General features: G+C 62.3%; 1 protein-coding gene across 3 annotated transcripts in view; it reads right to left on the bottom strand.

The window, feature by feature from the left end:
• Positions 1-27,807, bottom strand: part of CDH4 (cadherin 4) — a 111,848-nt gene that overhangs the window by 13,659 nt on the left and 70,382 nt on the right. Inside the window, exons 3-7 of one of the 3 annotated variants that reach the window (XM_040988147.1) lie at positions 12,823-13,049; positions 6,950-6,952; positions 6,238-6,411; positions 3,810-3,965; positions 535-679 (exon numbers count right to left, since the gene is read on the bottom strand). In XM_040988147.1, coding sequence (XP_040844081.1) covers positions 535-679; positions 3,810-3,965; positions 6,238-6,411; positions 6,950-6,952; positions 12,823-13,049 — 705 coding nt within the window. Of the gene's footprint in view, positions 1-534; positions 680-3,809; positions 3,966-6,237; positions 6,412-6,949; positions 6,953-12,822; positions 13,050-27,807 lie in introns of those variants that run through there. The other 2 variants (XM_040988146.1, XM_040988148.1) reach the window with 2 other exon arrangements.

The raw sequence follows: 27,807 nt of genomic DNA, 5'->3' as shown, positions 1-27,807 counted from the left end.
CCTGCTGGGGACCACAGTCAGGCGCCGGGTGCAGCGCCCAGGATGCCCCTGCAGAAGTGAACTGTAGCCAAGGGCACGGTGGCAGGGAAGCAGCAGAGCCGCTTGGAACTTGCAGTTTATGCTTCCTGCGGGACCAGATTCCAGGGAGCAGCATGCAGCCTTGGCAGGGCACGCTGCGCCACACGGCTCTGGGCACAGGGTGTGGGAGGCACTCGCTTGGGTCAGGACCACACCGGGCCCATGTGTGGCCCAAAGCGAGGCCTCGTGGCCTCCTCTCTAATCTGGTCTCCTGTCTCGGGCCTCTCCCAGGCTGCCAGTACCCCAACTGCTTCATGCTCTGGCTCCAGCTGCACGTCACCTCTGCAGAACGGCCTCCTGTGGCCAGCAGTGCTCTGGGCACCCATCGCAGCCCTTGCCTCGTCCACGGAGCCCTCTCATCCTTGGTCTGAGCCCACGTGGATGCTCGCTGACATCCATGAGAGCGGGGCCATGGGCTCCGGGAGGCCCTGCCCATTAGCCTGCGCCCTGGCTCACCCGGCTTGGAGCCCTCGTCCACGGAGCCGTTGTAGACCTGGTTGATGAACTCGGGCCGGTTGTCGTTCATGTCGATGACATAGATGTACAGGTCGATGGGGTTCTCCACCTTGTTACCGTTCATGTCCACGGCGTGAGCGCGCAGCTGGGGGGCACACAGGTCATTAGAGTGGGCCCCAGGCCAGCCCGTGGAGCCAGTGCAATTCCCCTGTGCCCTCTGCCAGCGGGGTACAGCTCCCGGCTGACCCGCAGCCTTGGGGTATACCACTCAGCTGATCCACAGACTTGAGGGGATACATCTCCCAGTGACCCATATCTTTGCAGGGGACACAGCTGGCTGGCCCACAGTCCCCTGCCCTGTGACAGGAGGCAGCCCAGGCAGGCATCAGCAGCTCCTCTGCAGGTGCAAAAGAGAGGTGACTCTCAGAGTCCCCCCGGACTCTACACACTGCCAGCGAGCACTGACCCAAGGCCGCCAGTCACATCTGTGTCTAGCAGGGGGTGGGGCTTAAAGCTCTGTGACTAGGAGGCCTATGTGGGACCCCGGGGAGGGGATGTATGGGGGTGCAGAGAGGCCTGGGTCTCAGTGGGGACATGGTTAATCGGAGCATCCACCGCGTCCAGCCCAAGGCCAGCTGTGAGGAATTCTGGGATGCCCCCTGCCCCAGACTGCACTGGTTCTCGCCCCAGCCAAGAGGGGCAACAGGGCAGGTACTTGGCTGGTAGACCCTCCTGCCCTGAGGGAGGGGCTCCAGGGTGCTATGCTGGACTGGCTGGTTTGGGGAGGTGGTTGGGGGCTGGACACAACTGCCCCAGAGCATCTGACCCCGTGGCAGGGGCGCTGGAAGGGAGGAGCTGCTGGCTGCCCAGTGTGAGGACAGCAGCCAGCTTGAGGAGGGCAGGGTCCTCTGGGAGGGGCCACTGTTTGGCCAAGGCCCCATGGATGGGATCAGGCCGAGGGCAGTGTGGACAGTGCTGCAGGCCACTGGGCTCCTGGCCCCAGGGTGCAGACGGGATTGCCCCACTGCTGCCCACGCACAGCCACGGCCTTGGCTCATGGCTCCCACACCTGTCAGGTCTCTAGGCTGGTACAGAGAGGACGGTGTGTGTGTGTAGGGGGGGAGGGGCCTCATCTCATGTCCTTGTGAGCAAGTGAGGGGGGAGTCCCCTGGGGACCCCAGGGTGTCAGGAGGCGCCCGTGACGGCACCACTGGGAGTCTTGCACTGTCACCAGTGTAGGGGACCCCGAGGCGCTGCAGCATCCTGTGCCACGTTGTCATGGCAACCAGTTTCCCAGGGTGAGTATGTGGCTGCCGTGGGTGACACCCATGTGGTATCATCCACTTCCAATCCAGCCCCCCACCCACGCACACACTAGGGGGCAGCTGGTCATGGTGCAAGTGCTTGGGAGAGCCAGTTGGAGCTCCCGGTGCTGGGCTGTGACCTGACCAGTCCTGCCATCGTGGGCTTTGGGGAGTGAACCAGCAGACGGGAGCTCCTGGTCTGTCTCTGGCTTTCAAATAAATAATAACTTGACGTAGAATGCAATCTTGAAGGGCAGGCTCCTGGTCCCCCCCGACCTTCCCGGCCATCTGTCTGGGGACGGGTGTCTGTCCAGGAGGGGACATGAGGTGGCGGAGGGCATGGCACGTCCGGGAAACAGTGACTTGGAGCTGGACTAGAAGTGGTCATCTTGTGGCTTGATGCTGCCATCTTTGCAGCAGGAGGGCCAAATGCAGAAGAGGGCTGGCCAGTGGCTAGCCTGCCTGGGCCTGCACGGACAGAGTGACCAGCCAGCCTGCCTGGGGCCTGCACAGACGGAGTGACCGGTGGCTAGCCTGCCTGGGCCTTCACAGACAGGGTGACCGGCCAGCCTGCCTGGGCCTGCATGGACAGAGTGACCAGCCAGCCTGCCTGGGGCCTGCACAGACGGAGTGACTGGTGGCTAGCCTGCCTGGACCTTCATGGACAGGGTGACTGGCCAGCCTGCCTGGGGCCTGCACGGACGGGGTGGCCGGCCACTGGGGCCTGCACGGACAGGGTGACTGGCCAGTCTGCCTAGGGCCTGCACGGACAGGGTGACCGGCCAGCCTGCCTGGGGTCTGCACACACGGGGTGGCCAGCCAGCCTGCCTGGGCCTGCATGGACAGAGTGACCGGCCAACCTGCCTGGGGCCTGCACAGATGGGCTGATGGGCCAGCCTGCCTTGGGCCTGCACGGACGGGTGAGGATCACATGGGTGCCCCTGTCCTTCCAAGGGCTGGCTTTGCAGGCAGGGCACGGTGCTGAGCAAGGCACTGGAGACACAGGGGGCATGAAGGGACTGCCATGCCCTTGTGGGCCCATGAGGTGCTGCTGGACTGAGAGCTGCCTGCAGGCGAGAGGCGGGCTGTCTGGGGACGTCTCCCCCTTCTCCGGGAGGGGTGCCTGTGTGAAGTTTGGGCTGCGGCAGGGTGGTCTGGCCTGCAGGTGCTGGTCAGGGCTGCAACCTGCGGTGACCCTGGTGCCCAGGGCCGTCCTCCTGCCCAGACCTGCACACACGGGCCCTGTGCTCGCAGAGCCCTGCGCGGGGGCCGTCCCAGGCTCTGGCCTCACTGCTGCCAACTTATCTTCCAGTAGATATTTTAGCAGAGCGCCTGCGCCTGCCACAGGGCTGGGTACAGTTTTAAAGACCAAGCGTCCTGGCGGCCAGCAACTGGCCCGCAAGAAATGCAAGCACCTGGTCCTGCTGGGAGCGGGCCTCAGGAAAGGCCCTGAGCCAGGACAAGTGCCCTGGCGGCTGCAGCAGGGCAGCCCATCCACAACGTGGCGCCAACCCAGCCTCGTTCTGCGGGCTCCCCAGGACAGGACAGCAGCCGGGGCTGGGAGTCTGCGGGGCCGCGCTCAGCCCTGCTGGGCACTCTCCCCTGGGCAGGGGAAGGCCGGGTGCAGACCGGGCGGAGACTTGCCTGAGGGTGCACTCCTGGCCACCGGAGTGGCGTGGACTGGACTCGCCCTGTGTCTGTGTGCAAACACTAGGTCTCTCCTCTCTCATCCCTCCCTCCACTCTAGCAGGGCAGCAAAGGCTGTGGGACCCTTAAACCAGGGCCGGGGAGGCGGGCGGGCTGAGCAGTGCCGACACTGGGTTGCCCGGGCTGCTTCCCGCAAGGCCTGGCAGGACCCCAGGAAGCAATGAGGCATGGCTTGCAGGAGCCCAGGGTGGCAGCCGGCCCTCCTTGGGGTCTGCCGTCTCCCGCCTAGCATCTCAGGGGCCACGCGGCGGGACTGGTACTCACATGGTAGGAGGCCCGCTCCTCCCTGTCCATGGGACGCGTGACATACATACGGCCGGACATGGAGTCGATGCTGAACACCTCCATGGGGGGCTGGTCGGCACCCACGCCCGTGACGCTGTAGCGAATAGGGATGTCATTGTCCTTATCGGAGCGGATCTGGAAGGCAGGGGTGTGGCCGCGGCGTCAGCCTGCTGCTGGGGCCTGTACTTACCCCATCCCCAAGTCCCCTGGATCTGGCCTTGCTGGAGGAGCCTCGAGGACCTTGGCTATACTGAGAACTGAAAGGGCAGTTAGGGGCCAGGGGTCTTGGGGTGCTCCCAGCTACACCTGGCAGGCGCAGCGGGCACTGTCACACACAGAAGGATGGTCCCCGACGACCTGGCGTTCTGCCATCAAACTCCAGAAGGGACGGCGGCTGCCAGAGAGGGGCAGTGTGGAGCTTGGGGGGCTGTCAGGCTGCACCCCACCCACTCGGGGATCACTGGCTCAGCCCTGCCCCTTGGCAGGCCGCGGGAGGTATGGCTCCACATCTCAGGACTGCGGGTGGCAGGGGAGACACAGCTGAGCACTCATGGGGTAGTGTTTGCCATGCTGTCTACCCAGGTTAACCTGACATGGGCAGAGCCCCGAGCGGTAGTTCAGGCTCAGGGTACTTGCGTTCTTGGCAGGTGGCAAGGCCAACATGGATTTCTGGGACCCAAACGGGCCAGGAGCAGAATCCAGAACCAAGTGCCACCTGTCCTTGGCTTGTCACGAGAGGCAGCTTGGGGCAGCACAGCTCTGGCGTGCGGAGGGGTGCAGTGGCTTGTGGAGGCCCTGGAGGGCACGGGACAGGGGCCGAGGACTCAGCGAGCTGGCCTTCCTTGCAGCCGTGTGCATCTCCACGCATGACAAAATTCAGCCCTGATCCTACCCGACGGGGCTCCCGTGAGGAGCAGACGCCCCAGAACAGGGCAGGCAGTGAAGCTTGCTGAGTGGCAGCGACACTGTTGTCCAGGTCTAGGTAAGCCCTGGGCTGCAGGAATACCACTGAAGGCTGCTGGCCCTGGCCTGTGGGCAGTGGGCAGGCTGGCCTGCTAGAGACACTGGGATACTGATGTACTCCGCCCCACGCCCAGCCGTCCTCTCATTGGGTGTCCACATGCCCCGCCCCACACCTGGCCCTCCTCTCACTGGGTGGCCGGGCCATGCCCCGCCCCACACCTGGCCCTCCTCTCACTGGGTGTCCACGTGCCCTGCCCCACACCCAGCCTGTCTTTGATCCTTGCCCTGGGAGACTCTCCCCTGCTCCTCAGCCTCCTCAGGGGTCAGGTCTTTGACCCTGGGCAGTGCCCTGCTGTCCGCAGCTCACTGGGGGAAGATGCTCTGGCGTGGGGAGCCCCACCTAGGGCTGGAGGACTGCAGGGGCGGGCATAAAGGACCAGCAACCCTTTGGCTCCATCCCACGGGCAGCCCCATGGCACTGCAGCCCTGGTGCTCTGCTCTCCTGACTGGTGTGTCAGTCGGCCTGTTTTTACCCACATCCTGCGTTTTGGAACCCAGGACCAGTGGTCTGTGCTGGCAAGGAGGAGGCAGCTCTGCCCGGTGCCAGAAGGACAAGGACCCTGTGCACCGAGGGCTGGCTCCCACCCTGACTTGCTCCCCACAGGTGGGGGCCAGACAGGAATCACCTGGCTGAGGCTAGCCTGGGAATCCTTCTGGACGCGGCCATGACGGGCTAGGGTCGGGGACAAGCTCACGGCCACAAGGGGTGGGGCTTTGTCCACAGCCACAGTGGGGGGCCCAGTCATGACCATGGTAGGATGCCTGGCCACGGCCACTTCCCTGCTTGCGAGTGCCTCCCTGGGCTAGCACGTGCCTGAGGGCCGAGGAAGGAAGCCCCAGGGAGTCCCAGACCATGCTGGAAAGCTGCAGGCAATTCCGGCTGCCCCATCATGGCCACGTGCCCCCTTTGCCACCAGGGCCCAGTGTGAGGTGCCTGCACCTGGCCCATGGCCCGCTCGGGAGGGCAACAGGACAGATTTCTTGGAGCTGCTGTGGAACGAGGTAGCTTGGAAGCCCCCCAGGCCCAGTCACAGGCACAACCTCACCTTGCGGGGCCAAGGCCGCACAGCCCGCAGAGCGAGCTCAGGGCTTTCCGCTGACAGTTTCCCCCAGGTGGGTCCAGCAGATGCAAGCCTCAGCCTGCCCCTTGTTTGTGGTCAGCTCTGATGATGCCCATCCCACTGAGCCCTGAGAAAGCACCCTGGGGCCTGGTCTGCGGGGAACCCGGCCAGTGCAGTCACTGCTGCAGACAGCTGGTCTCCGCTGGGCTCCCACAGCTCTGGCCTGGCCTCTGCCCACGTCTGCCGGGGCCTCCACTTGGGGCAAATGCATCCACACCAGGAAAACCAGAAGGGTTTGCTCGGTCCACACCTGAGGGACTTACCCGCACCAGCTGCTGGGGGAAGGGTCCGCGGGAGTTCTCCGGCACGTTGATGGGTGGGATGACCCAGTCCCGCTTCTGCCGCCGCAGCCCACCAGTGCTGTGGAGCTGGGGCCAGGGCAGCAGCATGTCCAGGGGGGCCGCCGGGGCATCCAGAGGCGTGTTCTTCCCTCGCTGCTGTGCCCAGGCGGGAGGGGACAAGAAGAGAGGGCGGTTAGCTTCTGCATGGGCAAGAGGAGCCCCGGCAGGGCATGGGGTGGGGAGGCCGGCAGCTGCTGGGGAGGCAGCCAAGATGGGGTCCAGCAAGGCCCCACCTGTCCCTCAGGCTGCACAGGCGGGGGTGGCCAGCCAGAGAGCCGAGACCCACCTGCAGTGGGGAGGGGCTTTCTCCATAAGTTCCACATGTGGAGCAGAGCCCACGTGAAGCCACTCACGGCAGAGAGGGCTCCTAATGGCAAGTTCCCTCCCCAATGCCCGCAACACTGGGGCTGGGCCGCCCAGGCTGGGGGCGGGAGCGGGGACCCCGGCCCTCCGGTGGGATGGGCAGGTCCCCAGCAGAGGCCCAGGCAGCACACTGAGTGCTCACACGGCATTCCACACCGCCACTGGTGGGCACACTGCCAGCTAAGAGGCAAGGGTGGCAGGCGACATGGCAGCAGGCCTGACCCAGACTTCCGAGTTCTCGTGGAGAACACCCTACACATGCAAAGAGGACGGGCTGGGGGTGGACCCCACAGAGCAGAGATGACAGACCAACCAGAGAGTGAACCTGCTGTGCTCCCTGCCACCCACGAACCTGCCAGAACCTCAGAGAAGGGAGGGGGAGGAGACGGGACAGGAGGGGAAGGTGATGGAGAAGGAAGAGGAGGCAGGCCCTCCCTGGTGTGTAAGGAAGCCGCAGAGTGCCCTCCTTGGCCGGGAGGCAAGGCTGGAACATGGGGAGTCCGGCCCTAGGCCGCCGGCCTTCGCTCTTGGGTCCCTGCCTGCCAGGGGTGCCCCCTCTGCCGTCCCTCAAGCCGGGTGCCCGCGGGTGGGGTGAGCAGCAGCCGATGCACCTGTGCCGGGGGGCGGGAGCCTACCACAGGGCTCTGAAGGCTGCTGCCCTGCCCTGGTGCCCTCTGTAAACACCAGACTGGGGGCGGGCGGTCTGTGAGCCCCACGTCAGCCCACTGCCTGGCGACAGAGGACCTGGTGAGGACCGCATGGCCCACCAAGCAGCGGCCAGGAACTTTCTGTGCTTGAGCTCAGCTGGACAGGGGGCGGTGGTAGAGCATCCAGTGCCCGCTGGCAACCCGCTGGCAACCCACTGCCAACCCAAGGGCCGGGCCAGCGTTCCCCGGGGCTGGGGAGGTGGGGTCAGCTCCCGGGCCCCGGGCGTCAGTCAGGTCTCTGGGAGTTGTCTTCACCTGCTTGGGGTGGGCTTGTGTGTGCTGACTCCCCCGATGTTGTTTAAGTTCGTGGCTTGTAGCTGCCAGTGCTTTAAGCTGAGACAAATGCAGCAACAAAGTCTGGAGGCTGGAGCCAGACCTGCATGGGCTTCCGCCTGCAGGATGTGCCCACGCCTCTGCGAGGAGCTTGGGGCCTCAGCGGCTGGTGGGGGCACGGCGCGGGCACGGCGCGGGCACGGCGCGGCCCGGGGCCAGCCAGGGGCCGGCGGAGTTACATGGTTGTTATCTACAACTCCCGCACGTGCGTGGAGACATTCTGTGCGCACACACCGCAGCCGGGCCACGCAGATGAACACATACATGCAGAGCTGTTGTTTCTGTCACGCACAAACCCGCACGTGCACACGCCTGTGTGTGTAACACATCATCGCTTTCTTGAAGCCAGCAGCCAGGCCGAGCCCACACTGCAGGGCGGCCCGAGCTGGCGCGGCTCAGGCGAGCCAGGATCCTGAGCTGTGTCTGCGGCTGTAAGGACTCCTGCAGGCATGGCCGAGGCTGTCCCGCACAGGAGTTGCTGCCAGCCTGTGGGGCCTTCCCTGAGGGCACCCCACTTCCCAGGCAGACTGGCCACCCCAGGACTCTGGTCTCTCCCTTAGCCCTGACTCTGCCCCCTCTGGGCTCTCTCCACATCCTGGCCACAGGGCAGCAGAGGGTCTGGGCCAAGGACATGGACTCCACTCCTTCCTGCCCCACCTGGCTCACCATGCACCTGCCATCTAGCTTGGAAGCCAATCCCAGAGCTGAGGGGGCGGGCTTGAGTCTGGCCAGCCAATCAGAGTTTGGCATTCCACCTGGCTCTAGGGAGGTCTTTCCCAGGCCTGGTGGGGAGGAAGGCTCTGTCCTCCTGTGAGGCCCCCTGCGACCGGCACTGGGGTATCAGGGGCTTGACCAAGCCCCCTGCCCTGGTGGCAAGGAGGACAGGTGCCCAGGCCTGCCGTTCCCAGCCTTTGCCCCGTCCCCAGGGTGGCCTGCCCCCAGGCCCTGCCTTCCTGGCCCGCTCTAATGTGTGGGTCATGATGTGGCCATCTCTAACCACACAGACGGTCCTGCACTTCAGGATGGCATGTTCCAAGGTGGCTGTGCCAGGGTCTGCCGCAAAACCAAGCCCTGGGTGAGTGATGGGCTTGTCTGCAACAGGAGGGTGGGCCTGGGGGATGGGCACCAGTGACTCTGACCGGCCACTTTTCCAGCGCATTCTCCGAGCCCTGGTTAAACATGCTGCCATGCAGGGAGGAAGCTGGGCTCCCCACCCACCTGATCAGACCTGGTGCTGGTTAGACGTTTATGGAAAACAGAGATAGACAGAGGGAGAGGAAGGAGGAGAGAGAGAGAGAGAGAATCCAGCACTGCCCAGCACCTGCCACCTTCCTGAGACGGTGGCTCGGCTGCAGGCACAGGCACTCGCTGAGGTCCTGCTCACAGCTGGTTTCCATGGCAGCAAAGGACAGGCAGAGCCAAACGATATTTAACCAACATAGAGTAAAAGGTGTCTGCCTTCTGCGGCACCAGCCCTGATGGCCCTCCCCCCGGGTGTCTGCAGGCTCCGGTCCCTGCTCAGCAGCAGGGGCAGCAGAGGCGGTGCTGGAACAAGCGACCATTCCACAGGGCCAGCAGGTGTGTCTCCTCACTCCTGGTTTTTGGGAAGAAGGGGAGATTGTGTCTCCTGAATGATCGATCGGAAGAGGTAGCTGCTTCCCGGTACCTCCTCCCTGGAAGTAAAACTGGCCTGGGCACCTCCCAGCAGGCTGCCCAGTGTGCCAGGGCGGCTGTAAGGACTGCTCCTCCCAGGTCTCAGCCCTTGGCCTGGGCACCTCCCAGCAGGCTGCCCAGTGTGCCAGGGCGGCTGTAAGGACTGCTCCTCCCAGGTCTCAGCCCTTGGCCTGGGCACCTCCCAGCAGGCTGCCCACCGTGTGCCAGGGCGGCTGTAAGGACTGCTCCTCCCAGGTCTCAGCTCTTGCCCGGGCACCTCCCAGCAGGCTGCCCAGTGTGCCAGGGCGGCTGTAAGGACTGCTCCTCCCAGGTCTCAGCTCTTGCCCGGGCACCTCCCAGCAGGCTGCCCAGTGTGCCAGGGCGGCTGTAAGGACTGCTCCTCCCAGGTCTCAGCTCTTGCCCGGGCACCTCCCAGCAGGCTGCTGCTGTGTGCTGGGTTGGCTGGGAGGCTCCCTCTCCCCACAAGTCATTGCTCTGTGACAACGGAGGAAGGTGGCGCTAGCACCTTCCTTGTTTATGCTCAGGGAAGTGGGGGCGCCCAGGCAGCCGAAGGCTTGTCTGTGGTCACGTGGCCGTGGCTCACGGTTGGCACCCAGGCCGAGCCCTGGAGTCAGGCTCTTGCTGCCTGCTGACCCTCCTGTGGACACAATGGCACTGGTCAGTTGTACGCTGCAGCCATGCCCCACCTCCCACTGTGCCTGTGTGTGGGAGCAGGTGCTCAGACCCGGGTGTGGCCACAGGAGTGGCCATGCTCGGGGTGAGAGCCGGCTCTGGGGACACCTCCAACGAGCGCCACCCTCTGGCGGTCACTTGTCACTTGTCTGTGACACACATCGCAGGGCCACCACATGGTCCCGGAGCCTCATCTCCCCACGACACAGAAGGTACAGTGACCCCGGCAGCTGCTCCGAGCGAATGTGGCTCAGACATGGCCTCTCCCAGAGCGTGACCTGCTGGGCACTGATGGGACAGAATGTCCCTGTGTGGACACATCTGGACGAGCCACGTGTGTGAGACCATCATGTCAACACTGCACCATCACAACCTCCCCAGCACCCCACGGATCCTAGACCCTCTGAGCCTCTGACTGGGGAGCCCTCTGGGTTCAGGGGTGTCCTGGCCCCCACCTACTAGGAGGCCCCCAAGTCTCCAGGCACTGCCCCACACCCCGGTTGAGAGCGAGTTGCTCCAGATATTCAATGTGAACTTGGTTAGAGATGCCCTCAATGGAACTGCCCCTTAGTTATGAGACCGTGGTCACGGCGAAGGCAGAGGACCAAGTGACGGGCGATGCCTTTCCCTGGAGCCGTTGGCAGGGCTCTGAGCGGGCTCCCCACGCTGTCTGCAGGGAGACGAGCGGCCTGCTCTGACCGTGTGCACGCCTCCGGAAGGCCCCGGCCGGGACGTGGGGAAAGGCCTCCCGCTCGCTTCCTCGGTGCTGGGCATGCCGTGCCCACCTCCTGGCCGGAAGACAAGGGGAGGCCTTGGCCCCCTCATGAAACCCAATTCCAGTTAGCGCTGAAACCAGCTTTTCCCAAGCTGAAAGTCACGTGGAGAAATGGGGCAGTAGCTGGCATGGGGGCTGAGGGGGCCCTGGGGAGCACTGGCAGGCAGTGAGTCGGCTCCTCCATGCGCCTGGGTCCTCCCCACTGTGGGAATGAACAGGTGTCTGTGGCAGTGGGCACAGGTGGTATGTAGGTGGTATGTGTGTGCACAGCCTGGGAAGCGATGGCCACAAACTTTGCCACTTTGAATCTGTGCTTGCCTGGACCTCAGAACTGGGACATTCCGCTCCCCAGGGGCACTTGGTGAGGACTGGGGATGACTGAGTGTGGCGGCCAGGGCTGGTGGGGTGAGGTGGCGTCGGCAGGCAGAGGCTGAGCACTGCCCAGTGCCCTGCACATGCGGCTGTGACCTCTGCCCCCTGGACGGCGCTCAGGCCTGGAAGCCCCAGCGCCTGCTGCCCAGGCGTGCCCGTGTCCGAGAGGCGTGCCCGCTGTTCCACTGTTCTGCTCTGGGCCCTCTAGTTTACACGCTGAGTCCCACCCAACTTCTCGGTGGTCTCTGGTCTGCTGGTCTCTGGTCCTCCAGGCTTGGGTCTGCCAGGCTGTGGTCCTCCGGTCTCAGATCCACCAGTCTGTGGTCTGCTGGTTTCCGGTCCACCAGCCTTGTACTGGGCTGGGGCTGACAACATCATGTCCCCGAGTCACGGGCAGGCGTGTCCCTCCAGGTAAATGGTTTGATTTTCTCTGTGTTGGGCAGGGTCCTGCATTCTTTTGGCAGGTTCATTGCCGAGTAGAGCTCATTCCAATGTGCTTGTAATTATGCCACAGTCCACATTTCACAAGTTTCCCTTTGTTCTAATACACGCTTTTTCCGGCTAACCTCACTCACTAGCTCTGACACCTCGGCCCCAAGCCTGTTGGGCGTCTGTCTGTCTGTCCTCGGCCTCAGGCCTGTGGGCGTCTGTCTGTCCTTGGCCTCAGGCCTGGTGGGTATCTGTCCTCGGCTCCAGGCCTGTGGGCGTCTGTCCGTCTGTCTGTGACCACGTGGCGCGGTGGGCTGGTCTCATGGATGCTGTGCTGTCTTGCTGGATGTGGTGGTGCCGCTCCTGTGCTGCCTTGTCAGCGTGTTCATCTCCCGGGAAGCTCAGAGCTCCCGGGGGAAGCTGACAGCGGATGGAGGAAGGCCCTTGCTTCCCGCCTGGAGTGGACCATTCATGCAGCGGCCTGGTTGCTGCGTTCCACCCCCTTGGAGTCCTGATGTTCCTGGAACAGACCCGCGTGGCCCTCCCCCTGCTTCCTGTGCGAACACGGCTCATCCGGGCCTGCTGAGCTGTTTGCCTGCCTTGCTGTCATGTCGTTCAGGTTTCCAATGTCGCCGTGACCTTGTTTCTCACTGGTTTTGGATTTGATCTTTAGTTCTTGCCAGTTTGGGACACAGGGTTGGGGGGCGGGGCTTGCTAACCCTGCACGAGTTGGTGTAGGGTTCATTTCAATTTCCGATCGCTTGGGGTGCCCTTGCTTTTCTGGAGCTGCCTCCCTCCCTAAGCCCTCCGTGCCATCAAACCTGAAACCTGCTGTCCTGGTGGACTCAGGCCCAGCCAGGGCTCTGTCTCTCTCCTCCAAGCCCCGAGCCCCCGGAGCTGCACCCCATCCCTCATGCCCTGTGGCACTCCCGGTGCAGGCTGGGGGTCTACACTCAGAAACCAAGGATGTCTGAACAGCAACTGCAGGCAGGGCCCTCTGTGCTGGCCCGGGCTCTGCTACGGGACAGACTCCCTGGGCTGGCCTTGGCTTCGGCGGGGGATGCCGTCATGGGATGGAGCCCTCTGCTGTTGGGGACCCTGGCAGCAGCTCTGCCCTCAACCGTCACTGGGAAGTGAGAGCTCCCACTGGGCCATGCCCGCCCACCTTGGCTCCCACCCTACCGTGTGTGCAGAGAGTGGGGCTGAGGTCTGGGCCACCAGCAGCCGCACCACGGCATCCCAGCGCTCGGCGGTTTGGCGGTCCCGCGCTGTCACCACGAACGCCACCTGCTCCGAGGGGATCTGCAGCTCGCGGGTGGCGAAGACCGTGCCGTCGGCCCCGACTCCGAAGTCCACACTGTTGGTCTCGTACTGCATCCTCTTGGTTCCCAGACAGCTGCTGAACTTGACTGGAAAGAGGAAGGAAGCGACGGTCAGGTCTGACCTGTCACTGGGACTGACACCGGGCCCACACGGGCTGTGGACAGGCCTCCCCGACTCTCCTGCGGGGAATGTCGTGCTGACCCTCCCCTTACGGAGCGTGGCTGAGGCCTGAGAAGGAAATGGTCATGGGTGGGATGCACCTGCCCCCTGGCAGCTCTCCACTTTTGTGGGTGCTGCTGTTTGTGACCTGAGGGGTCCTCGCTTGCTGCCGTCCTGTGTCCCCTCGTGCAGACTGCTGCCAGTCCTGACCTCGCGCTCCCTGCAGATGTGTCCCTTCCCTAAGTGGAGGAAGACGCGGCTCTGGGTGCTGAGCTGTGCAACACCCGAGCTGGCATCACATGCCAGAGTGGCACCGTGAGGCTGGGTGGGTCACAGAGGCTGCTGGGACCACCCCCTGCTTGGCCCGCCGTGGAGGGCTGGTCCTGGAGCTGCCTCTTCTTTAGGGCCAGGTAGATCATTTCCCACCTGATTCCATGGTGAACTCCCGACTCCGACAGCCGGGCTCAGTCTGCTGGAAATGTCCCAGATCACGCCACCTTGCTTGTTAGAGGCTCTGAGCCTTTAGTAAAAGGGGAAATTTTTTTTAAAGCTTTATTTATTTATTTTTTTAAAGATTTATTTTTATTATGTTTTTTTTTTTTTTTATTGGAAAGGCGGATATACAGAGAGGAGAGACAGAGAGGAAGATCTTCCGTCCGATGATTCACTCCCCAAGTGAGCGCAATGGCCGATGCTATGCCGATCCAAAGCCAGGGGCCTTTTCTAGGTCTCCCATGCGGGTGCAGGGTTCCAAAGCTTTGGGCCGTCCTTCACTGCTTTCCCGGGCCACAGGCAGGGAGCTGGAAGGGAAGCGGGGCTGCCGGGATAGAACAGGCGCCCATATGGGATCCTGGGCGTGCAAGGTGAGGACCTTAACCACTGCGCCACCGCACCGGGCCCCGAGGGAGTTTTTAAAAAAGTGATTTCACTGTTGCAACTCACATGATTGAATTACTATTTATTCTAAAAACCGCAAAAGCCCCTGGTGGTGATGCCTTAGTTTGTCCCCCACCCTTTTTCTAAACAACAGCAGGCGCCCCCACTCCACTCGGATCCCTGGGGTTACCCTACTCCCTCCACCCCACAGCAACAACTAGCAGGCTAATTCTCTGCCTGCAGTGTCAGCATTCCAGATGGATGCTGGTTCAAGTCCTGGCTTCTCCATTTCTGACCCAGTTCCCCGCTTGTGGCTTGCGAAAGCAAACAGTGGAGGACGGGCCAAGTGCCTGGGTCCCTGCACCCACGTGGGACACCTGGAAGAAGCTCCTGGCTCCTGGCTTCACAGCGGCCCAGCTCTGGCTGTTGTGGGCATTTGGGAAGTGAACCAGCTGACAGGAGATCTTTGTTTCTCCCTCTCTCTCTGAAACTGTGACTTTTAAGCAAAAGAAATGAATCCTAACACACACACACACGCACACACACACACACATACACGCACACGCACACACAAATACACACACGCACACACACACATACACGCACACGCACACACAAATACACACACGCACACACACACACACATACACACACACATACACACACGCACACACAAATACACGCACACACACACACACAAATACACACACGCTCAGTCCAGCTACTGCCAAGAGATGAACACAAGTTGCTCTTGTTCTCTGAAGGCAGTTTTCTCATCCAAGCATGGGCGTCGTGGGATGGCACACGGCAGTGGCATGGGGCATGGTCCCACAGCTGGGCTGCCCATGGTGGACAGTGGGCTCTGCAGGGTCGGAGGACAGATCCACAGGGAAGGGAGGGCACTGAGCCCTTACAAGGGCAGGGTGCCGGGTTCCCACGAGATCCTGGGCGCACGGGCACTCACACTACTTTCCACGGAACGGCAGCCACCGGCCTTCTCCCAGCTGCGGTCTGACCAGGCCCCATCCGCAGGAGGACGCTGGCCAGGAGGGGCCCAGCATCCGGGGTAGATGGGCTCCCTCCTGCCCCGGGCCTGGGAATCTGCCATGGCTGGTCTGAGTCTACACGGTGAGGACCTGGGCTGTCACCCAGCCACCATGCCAGTGGCCCAGGGACAAATGTCAGGACAGTCTGGTATGGGGAGAAACGTGGCGCCCTGGAAGGAGGTGGTCTGGGCCAGGCATCCACTCCAGACCCTGGGCTCACTGCCCCGCAGTCTCCCCCTGCCCCGTCGTGACCCTGGGCTGCCGGCGAGGGGGACCCTCTCCCGTTTAGTGTCCTGGCTTCAGCCCACCTCAGAGCACCTGGGTGGCCGTGGGGTTGACTGCACAAGGAAACAAGCTCCCGAATGGCCTCTGCCGGGAGAAGGGTGGTCACGCGGCCACACAGGACTGGGCAGGGTGTGGTCTCAGAGAAGGACCCCTCCCCGGCAGCTGTGGTCACTCCCATGGGAGCCTTCTGGTAGAGCTGGTTCTCATGTAGGGGCTGCCTGTGTGGAGGGGCTGTGACGTGAGGGCATGGAGCTCCCAGACCAGGAAGTGGCATGGGATGCCCCGGCTGGCGGTTCCACCCAGAACTCAGGGGGCCCGGGCCTGGCGTTGCTCCGAAGGGTCCTGGTCCCTGGGTGTGCTCCAGGGAGAGGACCTCAGAGATGCCCAACGTGTGCCAGGCTGGGCCGGGCGGGGCCGGTGCAGCCCCCGCAGAGTGGTCTGAGCTGTGTGCTTATAAACGGGCTTGGGAGGGGGCCTGGAGGGCAGGCTCTGGCCTGCTGAGGTGGTGACCCCACAGCTGCCTGGCATGGCCAGCTCTGTTAATCTCCCAGGGCTCCTGGGGCAGCACTGGACTCCCAGGGTCACGTGCGTCCATTTCTCTCACGTGCCATCATCTCTGGCTTCGTGCCTCGACTTCCCCAATGGCTGTCTTTCTGGCCAGTGGCCTTGAGGTCAGAGGACCTCAGAGTGAGACGGCACACGTCTCTCCGCCCCGGCCGGTGTTACTCTGCTGACTGTGTGCCTTTCTGAGCTCTCATGAGGCCCCGGCAGCCCACGCGGGGCGGACTGCTGCTCCTGCAGGGACGGGACCAAGATCCCAGCTAGAGCGGCCGGAGGGGCTGAGCTCAGCAGCCGGAGAAGTGCTGGTGGACTGAGGGGAGCCAGGGCCGTCTCTGGCCTTCCCTGCTGTGTCCGTGCGCTCAGTGGCCTGGCTGCCCCTGCCATGCTGCAGGGGCTGTCCTTCTGGTGGAGCTGGGATGTTACGGTGGCTTGAGGGGCACCGAAGCCTCAGGACTGAGGGGTGTGGGGCTGCTCAGGGAGGCCGTAGGGGCAGCTACCTGGCTGGGCAGGACAGAGGTGGGGGAAGGGACATGTGCACACATGTGGACACAGTGCGCACGCACATCCAATGCTCTATCACACACACACACGTGCACATACACCCACAGGGTGCACATGAGCAGTGGTGTGTTCACATGCATGTCTGTGTTCCCTGGCACACAGCAGGGTGGTGCCGGCAGAGGCGGGTTCTGAGCTAGGTGTCTGCAGGTGGGCCACTTCCGGACTCCCACCGCTCCCACCGTGCATTCTCTCGCGCTCCATTTAGCAACATAAGCCGAAGAGTCGCCCTTGACCCTAGTCAGGAGGAACGTTTGGGGTAGGGGCCCAAGGCTGACAGCTGCAGGTGTGAACTCACAGCCGGGTGCGGCAATGGCCAGGGCGTCCTGTGCAGGTCATCTTTGCAGGCTGGTCAGCCGGGACTGTGAGTCAGCCGCCCAGCCAGGAGGGGGGTCCCCTGGGCTGCTGACCCTTCAGCTCTGACACGGAGGGAGAGGTGGCCCGGGGTGCTGTCCAGCTGCTCCGCTCTCACTTGTCCCCAAGGTGGGCTCACACGCTTGTCACTTTGGGGTAGTGTGGAACACGCTCTGGGGGGACACATGTGGTCACACGCACAGGTGGGAGGAGCAGCAGTCGGGGCAGGGCAGCAGCCGGGCCTTGCGCCGCAGCCTGGGCACCCTTCATGTGTCACAGCGGCTGCTGCTCGGCTGGCTCAGCCTCAGCTCCAGCTGGAGGGGGCTGCATCACACACAAACCCGAGCTTTGCTGGCCCAGTTCCCTCTGCACACATGTGGGGTGGCTGCCAGCTAGTTTCCAAAGAAAACACGCAGCATTGCAGGAAACACAAATACCATTCTGCCTCTTGGAGCCGTGCTGCACTCCTGCAGCCCCGGCGTGTCCCTGGTCAGACTTCCCTGATCCGGGTACAACGGCATGGCATGCGGCCTTGCAGCTTCTGGTGCTCCCTGGACATGAGCAGACCCACGGGTGTCCTGGGTGCCTGTCACTCCACGGGGGCTCGCAGCTGGCGAGGGCAGCCAGGCTGCAGGCCACAGACCCCGCCTCTGAGCCTCCCTCTCCCAGTGCCCAGAGGCCGCCCAGCAGGTGCTGTCCCTCCCTAGCTGCTTCCAGAAGGAAGCCTGGCCAAGTGTACAAAACCTGGTGAATTCTGGGAGCAAGTTAAAATCCGCAGCGAGGTCAACGAGCCAGTCCTGCGCTTGCACTAACTGCTGGGGTGGGGGCTGGAAGGAGAGCCCTGGCCCCGCCCCCGCTGCGAGAGGCCTTGGCGAGCCCCAGGGCAGCCCTTGTGGGAGCCCCCTGTGCCACAACGGCTGGGGTCCGCTGTCTGCAGGGGGCTTGCCTCACGCCCAGGTGGCCTGGGGGAACCGGGGTCTTCTGTGCATTTTCCAAATAAGGAACCAAGCAAAAGTGTGGACACCCCTGGTGGAACCAATTTCCGCTTCTGATGCCCAACCCTGGGCTCGTGAACTCTGCTGCCTCCCCTGACCGGGCATGTCCTCTGTGCCTCGGGGCCTTGCTCGTCCACCCTGCCCTGCCCCAGCTGCGTGTGCTCAACCTTTCCGCTTTATTGGAAAAGGGCAGGGTGAGACGAGGTGAAGCAGTTCCAAGCAAACACCACGTGAGTCCCACGTGCTCAGGCTGAGAAGGGGGAAGTCCGCCTCGAGCCGGAGGGGAACAGCTGTGCCCAGCACTCTTAGGGCCTCCGGTTCCCACTAGCCTCGGTCCTCCCTGTCTCACCAACACATCGATGGCCTCACACATGCCGGGCACCACCCTTCCTGCTGCCACCTGCATACCCACGGCTGCAGCCATTCGCTCCCTAGACATCAATGCCTCCTCCAAGCGCCGCTCCTCCTGTCCTGCTCATGTCTGCGTGTCACTCCTTGGCAGCCTGAGGCCCGCAGGCATGTCCAGCTTCCTGGGGTCCCTGGTGGCTCTCTGGGTGCCTCTTCTTCCCAGCAGGGTATAAAGCAGCTTTTGCACTCATTGTTCTTCTGGACAAGGCACTGACCATGCACAGCACTGACCATGCACAGCACTGACCATGCACACGGCACTGACCATGCACAGCACTGACCATGCACACGGCACTGACCATGCACACGGCACTGACCATGCACACGGGGCTGACCATGCACACGGCACTGACCATGCACACGGCACTGACCATGCACATGGCACTGACCATGCACACAGCACTGACCATGCATACGGCACTGACCATGCACACGGCACTGACCATGCACACGGGGCTGACCATGCACACGGCACTGACCATGCACACGGCACTGACCATGCACACGGCACTGACCATGCACACGGCACTGACCATGCACACGGCACTGACCATGCACACGGCACTGACCATGCACACGGCACTGACCATGCACAGCACTGACCATGTACAGCACTGACCATGCACACAGCACTGACCATGCACACAGCACTGACCATGCACACGGCACTGACCATGCACACGGCACTGACCATGCACACAGCACTGACCATGCACACGACACTGACCATGCACAGCACTGACCATGCACACAGCACTGACCATGCACACAGCACTGACCATGCACACGGCACTGACCATGCACACGGGGCTGACCATGCACACAGCACTGACCATGCACACGGGGCTGACCATGTACATGGGGCACTGACCATGCACAGCACTGACCATGCACATGGCACTGACCATGCACACAGCACTGACCATGCACACGGCACTGACCATGCACACGGCACTGACCATGCACAGCACTGACCATGTACATGGGGCACTGACCATGCACACGGCACTGACCATGCACAGCACTGACCATGTACACAGCACTGACCATGCACACGGCGCTGACCATGCACACGGCACTGACCATGCACACGGCGCTGACCATGCACACAGCACTGACCATGCACACAGCACTGACCATGTACACAGCACTGACCATGCACACGGCTGGTTTGCTGAGCAGGGCACACGTGTGGCAGGACCCATGGCATGAGACAAGCAGGATGCCAGGACACGCGGACCCATCTGTCACGTTGGAGTGGACAGACGTGGATCAAAAACACTAAATGTTAGTCGAGTCGGACACAGCTTAATCACGCCATGATCCGGCAGAGGGGAACTGCCCGAGCCGCCCCGCTGGTGACGACGCCTACAGTTAGATCTGCAGTGCAGCTCCAGTGCTGGCGAAGATACAGGAGAAGGCGTGTGACTGACTGCCAGCGCATGTTGGTGGCGCTGACTCGGGCCAGCGGCCGACACAGGTGCCCACGGCTCACCCCTGAGAGAGCCGCTCTGGCAGCCTGGAAGGTGAGTCCACAGGCTTTGGCCTGCAGTGCTCCTGGACAGCAAGGACCTGCTGCGTGACTCCTGGGATGCCCCCGCCCTTCCCCATGTGCCCTGTGGCATCAAGCAGGGCAGCTGGGTCCTGCCAGAAGCGTGGCTGGACTTTATCTCGAAGGAAGCCGCCTCCTCCCACCCCCATGCACCTGTTTCTGGCAGGTTCCGAGCACCAGGCCGTTGGACCCGGCTGCCCACCTGGCCTGTCAGCATTAGCCTCCGCGCGGGGCTCAGCAGGGCTGCCTTGTCAGGAGGCCCCTGGCTGCGCAGGGCCTTGCTGTCGCCACAGGACCGAGCGGGAGGTGTGGCTTCAGGCCACTGCCGTCGCACGCTGCTCTGGGACCTGGCTGTTTGCATTCCCTGGGCGGCCAAGCACTGAACACCACACGCACGTGTCCCACGCGTCTCCAGAGAGATTCATCTTCCACAGCCCGCTTCCCGTCATCCGTCGGGAGCTGACGGAGTGACGGATTGGCCTGCCACTCTCCCGGCTCCTGGGCGGCCCGGCTGCTCGGGAAGCTGACATTTCACGTCAGCGTTTGTCAGCACTGACACGGCTGGATGCGTGCTGCACAGAAGGCTGTGGATGGGACACCCCAGGAAGGGGCAGCCACCCGCTCAGCCCTTCCCGGCTGTCCGGACAGATGGGAGGCCGAGGCATCTAGCAGAGTGGCCTGTCCTGCTGTGAGTTCGCTGTCTCGGGCGGCCCAGTGTTCCCCGGAAAGCCTTCTCAGCCTTTGGCCTGGAAGCAGGCCTGAGACACAGCACCAGGAGCAGGCCCTCGCGATGGTCACCTGCCTCTCCATTCCCGGAGAGGGCTTCAGTGGGATGTGGACAAACTGTGACCCTGCCTGAGCCCGAGACCTCTGCTGCCGAGAAGGGCGCATAGGGCATGGCCCTTCCCCGGGCGTCCCCAAGAAGGTGGGAAACGCCCCTCCTTGGCAGAAACGGACCACTTTTCATTTCTCTCGAATTCACGCAATACTGAGAAACAGGGGGCCTGGCATGATGGCTCAGTTGGCTAATCTTCCCCATCCAAATGCTGGGAGCCCATATGGGTGCCGGTTCTAATCCTGGCAGCCCCACTTTCCATGCACTTCCCTGCCTGTGGCCTGGAAAAGCAGCAGAGGACAGGCCAAAGCCTTGGGACCCTGCACCCACATGGGAGACCTGGAGGAAGCTCCTGGCTCCTGGCTTTGGATCAGCGCAGCTCTGGCCATTGTGGCTACTTGGGGAGTGAATCAGCAAACAATCTCTCTGTCTCTCTTTCTCTGCAAAATCTGACTCCCCCTTGAGTATGGGCTCCATGAGGGCAGGGCCATGTCTCCCTGCTAAAGCCTGGCATGTGGTCAGTGCTCAGATGCTTGTTGGAGTATTCCCACCTCTCACAAGAACTGGTGCCAGAGCTCTCGGACAGCCACCTAGTTCATACCCGCTGTGGCCATTCTCACCCCTTCTCAAATTCTGGGGACAGAAATGCTCCCATGTTCCCGGAGCCTCCTGCTCCATCCGGGGCCTCTTGTTCTCAACCTTGGCTGGTTGTCCCATGCCCCCCCCGACACACAGCAGTTCCCTATGGTCTCTACTCTGCCCTCGCTCACCCACCTGCTTTCCCTGCATGGCACCCTCTCCCTCCTGCACGGCACCCTCTCCCTGCACGGCACCCTCTCCCTGCATTACACCCTCTCCCTGCACTGCACCCTCTCCCTGCATGGCACCCTCTCCCTGCATGGCACCCTCTCCCTGCACGGCACCCTCTCCCTGCACGGCACCCTCTCCCTGCACGGCACCCTCTCCCTGCACGGCACCCTCTCCCTGCACGGCACCCTCTCCCTGCACGGCACCCTCTCCCTGCACGGCACCCTCTCCCTGCACGGCACCCTCTCCCTGCACGGCACCCTCTCCCTGCACGGCACCCTCTCCCTGCACGGCACCCTCTCCCTGCATGGCACCCTCTCCCTGCACCGCACCCTCTCCCTGCACGGCACCCTCTCCCTGCACGGCACCCTCTCCCTGCACCGCACCCTCTCCCTGCATTTTCCTGGTGGGGAGCCTTGAATCACTCTCCCCTCGCCCTCCCCACCCCTGGGACACGTGGGCACCATCCCGCATAGTGTCTGTGTGGCTCAGGCATCGATGTGGTACCGTTGGTGTTCATGGATCTCAGGTGTGTAATCAATGTCCCCTGTGTGCTGTCTGTGGGGTTGGGGCGTGGGGTGCCAGGACCTGCATAGTACCACTGGGACGTGCGGTGTTGTGACTGGTGCGGCATGTATGGGGCTAGGGTGAGGGGTGCTGTAACCTGTGGTATCCACGGAGCTGGGGCGTGAGGTGCCATGACCTGCACGGTATCCACGGAGCTGGGGCATGAGGTGCCATGACCTGCACGGTACCCACAGGGCTGGGGCGTGAGGTGCCGTGACCTGCATGGTACCCACAGGGCTGGGGCATGGGGCCCTATGGGAGTGATGTCCCTGCAGGAAGCAAAAGATGGGCAGGAAGTACAGATGCGGTCATGTCCTCTGGGCTGCAGCTCGTCTCCCCAGATCCCCGAGCCCAGTATGAGGGTCCCCAGGCCCACAGTGTCTGTGGCTGTTCAGCCAGCGAGCGAGCAGTGGCCGTGGCTTTGGCAATGAAGGCGCCTCTTGGAAAAGCCTGTGGCTCCAAGTTGGGGCTGTGGGAGGAGGCAGTCGGGGGGTCACTGCCTACGGGCAGGGTCCCCCAAGGACAGCGGGGCGCCGCACACAGGGCTTCCCGGTTCTCTGCCTGCGCCCTGTCTCTTGGATGTGGGGAGCTGTGCCTGCCGAGTCATCATCATTAGCGGCTTCCCTGGAACTGGGAGATAAACCTCCCGGGTTCACTGCCGTCTCAGATCCATCTCCCACTAAGAGAGCCACCTCAGGAGCAGAGCCGTGCGTGTGCTGTGGGACACGTGTGGCGCCCAGATAACGGCACGGCTTTTGATTGCAGCCCCACTTTGCCGGGGGAGCGCTAATCCCTGCACCTTGGCATCCAAGCTCTTAATTATTATTATTTTTTGAATTTTCATTTCTGGCATCAGTGAGCCCCAGGAGCTGCCATCTGGAGCCCTTGCTGGCAGCTGCTCTGAGAGAGAACCTTGGGCCAAAGACTTCCACGGGTCAGGCTGGTCGTCGCACAGCCCTGGAGCCCCATGGCCTCCTGCCCAGCTCCCTGCTGGCGCCTGCTCACTGGGCTGGAGCAGCCCCTCCTGCACACCCCAGCAGGTGGGCAGAGGCTTGGGGTCCACAAGAAAGGCCGCTGCCTCTGCAGATCAGAGCGGTTCCGGCATCGGCAGCCGGCGGGGGCTCAGAGGGCCTGGCCTGCACACTCACTTGCTGTGTGTTTATCGCCTCCGCTGCACGCGGCACACTGCAGCGTCAGAGGTGAAGATGGAAAGACGAGGGTCTCTGGCTCAGACCCTGCCCGTGCCCAGCGGCCGTCGCCTTGGTGAGGGGGGACCCACGTCCCTTCCTTCCTTCACAGGGGATGTGGCTGTGCCAGGGTGGGCTGTCCGAGCGTCTCCTTTCACCACTGAAAACCACACAGAGACACCCACGTGGACACACACGCACATACACACCAGCTTGGACGAAACGTCTGCCATACCCTGTGTCCAGGCCAGAGCAGGACACGGAGTGAACAGACTCGGCTGTCTCCCACGCACTGTGCGTGGCCCTGGCAGTCGCACTGTCACCCCCAGGCAGTCACCCCAAGGTGACGACCACCTTGGTGGAGTTAAGCCCTCCGTACCTGTCCTCACCAAGGGCATTTTACTTCTGAATGCCCCTGAACTCGGAGCCGCCCTCCAGCACCACCTCCTGCTGCCTGTGGCCCTGCCAGCTCTCGGGCGCTCAGGGTGCTCCCCAGAGAGCGGTGGCCGTCGAGGATCCCTGACGGACACACAGGTGTCTACAGCCTTGCTGTTTGACCCACTGTGTGGTGTTCATACAAATGAAGCTGTCCCCTCAGCCTTCTTTATCACAGAGCTGGAAATGTGAACGTGACATTGCTGGGTCCTGGTATTGCAATCGGCTGGAACATTCTGTGGACTCTGACCCTAGGCAGGCTGCCAGCGCTGGGGAAAGTTCCTGAAGGTTAAGCAAATCCTGACAGGCTCATCTGTGCTAGGGCAGTCGGGGCGGCTCAGGAGCGGGGCTGTAGGACTCAGCTCACCAGAGCCCCCCTGCAAGGCATTGCTTCAGGGTTTAGTCTGGCCCTCACTCCTGTATCTTGCAGGGGTGGACACAGAGGGACACGGGATAAGAACACTTCACCAGGTGCCTGTGGCTTCTCCCATAGGCACACAGCTGGGCAGCTGACGGGGAGAAGGCTGGCAGCCCCTGGCCAGGCACTGCGCTGGGGACTGGTCCCGGCCTGCTTTGCCCCTCCAGGCCAGCTCCTGCTTTGAGCCTTATGAAAGTGAGCTGGCTTTGCGCATGTGCTAGAGGCTGGGCTGCCCTTTGGCCCACGAGCTGGAAGGGCCGGAGGACACGTCCTCTCCAAGCTAGGCTCGGCATCGCCCCACCCTGCCCACCATCACCTGCTCCCTGGCCACTCCAGGGTCAATCACACACTCATCCCTGAATCGCTTTTAAAAAATCTGTAAGAAAAATAATTCACGAGACAGTCATGAGTAATGGGTGTTCAGCATCAGATGCATCAGATGCGTTTGTAAAACACAAGAGGAGTCCCCTCTTAAGTGGAATGAAAGCAGCATCTTGGATTTACAAAAAATCCTTCTGTATGGTGGAAGGCCATGGAACTGTATAGTGCTTTGATGAAAGGAAAAAGCAAGCAAATAGTAAAGGAAAACATTTCACTGACTTCACACAGGTCTGGGAGGTGTGTCCCCTGTGTGTGTGTGCACACGTGGGCCTGGGAGCCGCGTTGCCTGTGTGTGTGTATGTGCACACATGGGCCTGGGAGCCGTGTCCCCTGTGTGTGTGTGTGCACACGTGGGCCTGGGAGCCGTGTCCCCTGTGTGTGCACACGTGGGCCTGGGAGCCGTGTCCCCATGTGTGTGCACATGTGGGCCTGGGAGCCGTGTCCCCTGTGTGTGTGTGTGCACACGTGGGCCTGGGAGCCGTGTCCCCTGTGTGTGTGTGTGCACACATGGGCCTGGGAGCCGTGTCCCCTGTGTGTGTGTGTGTGCACACGTGGGCCTGGGAGCTGTGTCCCCTGTGTGTGTGTGTGCACACATGGGCCTGGGAGCCGTGTCCCCATGTGTGTGCACACGTGGGCCTGGGAGCTGTGTCCCCTGTGTGTGTGTGTGCACACATGGGCCTGGGAGCTGTGTCCCCCAGCTGCTGTCACAGTCACAAGTGGCTGCCTCAGTTGGCTGGGCTCTGCCGTATCCCTGGCCTGGGGACCAGTCATCACACACCAGCAGGAGTCCCAGGAGCCCTGAGGGCGTGTTCCTGCCAGCAGCCATCCAGCTCAGGGCTCCTCTGCTGGAGGAGACATGAAGTCACACCTGGATCCTCAACCCCCTCGACTGTGAAATGGGTATTCTGACAGCCACCACCACCGGTGCAGGGACCCGTCAGTCCGGGGTGGGCCTGCTGTGTGGTCAGGTTCCGGAGCAGGGTGGGACTCCCCCACTGTCCAGGAGCACAGAAGGCTGCCCCTGGGCCGCTCTGCCCTTTCGCCCCGCCTCTGAGCCTTGTCTCGGATCCCTGGCGTCCCTTCCCTCGGGCTTGCCCAGCTGCCGGCCAGGCGGCCATCGTACCAGCTGTTCACATCTGAAGCACACACACCCAGCCACACGTGGTCTTGCAAACCAAGCAAACACAACCTTTTCAGCTTTATTTCTTCCATGAACTGCCCCCCTTCCCCTCCACCTGGGTTGTGTCCCTGGGCTCCGACGCAGAAGACACTGTGGTTGGGAGCAGGGAGTCCCGCAGTCACTGTGGCTTTTAGTCCTGGGTTCTCAGGGTGGTAGGGCCCAGAGCACGATGCGCACGATGGGTGCATGAGCACTGAGAGCCCAGACGTCGGCGCGTGGCTTAACTTTCGCACGGCCCTGCTGGGGGTGGGGAGAGAGAGAAAACTCCGCGGATTCCTGGGTGGGCATCCCATGGGAGGCTCGGCCTGGCACGTGGGGCTGGACCTCCCGTCCCGGCGGGGGGATGCAGTTCCTCTGGCTTGGCGTCTCCCCCAGGGAGGGCCACACGCCTCTGGCAGTGGCAGGTGTACTCCCATGTGCTGGCCTATGCTGCTCAGAGCGGAAGCTCCTGGAGTTTCCACATTCAAGCACTGCAGAAGATAAGAACAAACTTTAAAATCCTGGATTTTAAATCCTCACTTTACTGATAAGCAGTTTTATCTAAATCCTGCTTTGAAAATTGTGCTTGCCCCACTGATGTCGACAGAGCAAGCTTCCACATCCAATTTCCAGTTGGCTCTCAGCATTAACCCCGTGGCCCTCCACCTGCTTCTCCTCGCCTCATCTTCAACCCATCGTCTGCACCAGCAGGGGCCATCTCAGGGCTGTCCTCTGAGCAGGCAGGGAGGGCAGAGCCAAGGGGCGCCCCAGCTTCTCAGGGAGCGGACTGGCTCTGTGCCACCTGTCCTACCACAGGATTTCTCACGCGCCCCATTCAGAAAAGCCTTCTGGTTAACCAGCAAGCCTCCACATTTGCAGCCGCATATGCCCAACACTCCAGCATCTCGGTGTAGCTTGGCTGGTCCTCACAGCCATGCAGCTGGTGATCCATTTTGCAGATGGGACAATGGAGGCCAGTAGTGGTTGCCCGGCTTAGGGGCTGGAGCTCAGTGTCACCGGCTAGGTCCAGGGACTCTCTCCGCTCATGAGAGTTGGGGGGTGGGGTGGGGACTCCAGGACCCACAGGCCGTGTGGCCCTTCTTTGTCCTTGACGGGATCTGCTGGCAGGAATGCCAACTGTTCTGGCAGCTGAGGTTGGAAGCAGCGTCTTCTTCCTGATGCACTCAGCGCCCCACTGGTGGGCAGCACCAGGCAGGTGGCCGTGGACCCAAACCCGGGAGCCAGGGTGCAAGCATCGCGGTCTCTCTGCTTTGGGGGCAGCCTGGAAGCCTTGCTGACTGCCTGGCCAGCCTTACTGGCTCCTGATTCCAGTGGTCCCGGCTGGCCGGGCAGATCCATCCACTCCACCACACGAGGCTCTCGCTTCTTCCATCCGACGTAGCTTTTCTGAGCCAGAGCTCTTGTCAAACTCCACGCCATGCACACATCCTTCCCCAGGGTGTGCTCCGCATCTCTTCTGGTTCCTAGAGATCTTTCTGGAAACACCAGGCTGCAACTCCAGTGCAGTGCTGGGAGGGCTGTAGTTGGCTGTTTGCTGTGTCCCTCGACAAGTGAGGGGGACCGTCCCCAGCCGTGAGCGGCTCGAGGCAGATGAGCCTGGACCACGTTGGACGGGATCCATCTCATCTAGAGATGAACAGCAACACCTCGGAGTGCATTCTGCCCCCACCACATCTCTCAGGAAAGAATCCAGAGTGAGAACAATGAGCTCTAAGCTAAGCTACCAGTCCCCAGGAGTCACGCTCTAGATTCCCCATGTGGAGATTCCTGTGCTGTAGTCTGACATGTGCCTACGTGGCCACTGATGTCCTGCAGACAGAGCGTGTCATGACCTGTGTCATGCCGTACAGCGAGCCATGTCGCACACGGAGCTGCATCACATATGAAGTCATGTCGCACACGGAGCCACGTCGCACACGGAATCACACCCTCGATCTTGTGGACTCCCGTGTCGCATCACAGCATGTTCCTATGAAGCCACCACAGCCAGTCTGTACCCCAGGATCATGCAATGAATAGAATCCATTAAAGCGCTTGGGAGGTGCCTCCAGCGAGAACTCATCCCTGGCTCAGGTTTCAATCAGGACCAGAGCCTCGCAAAGGGCCCGAACGATGCTCCATTACCAACTAATCCTTTTTATCTCCAGTTTCACTATGAGCTCCTGTTCATTACAATTCAGCAGATATTTAAAGCATATGCAAACTTTGCGACTTGAAACGGGAAGTGCTTTCTGGAAGTT

The sequence above is a fragment of the Ochotona curzoniae genome, unplaced genomic scaffold, assembly GCF_017591425.1.
Source record: "Ochotona curzoniae isolate NIBS_2020 unplaced genomic scaffold, NIBS_Ocur_1.0 contig_48, whole genome shotgun sequence".
In the NCBI taxonomy this organism is placed as follows: domain Eukaryota; kingdom Metazoa; phylum Chordata; class Mammalia; order Lagomorpha; family Ochotonidae; genus Ochotona; species Ochotona curzoniae.
This window is presented reverse-complemented; position numbering and strand designations above follow the sequence as displayed.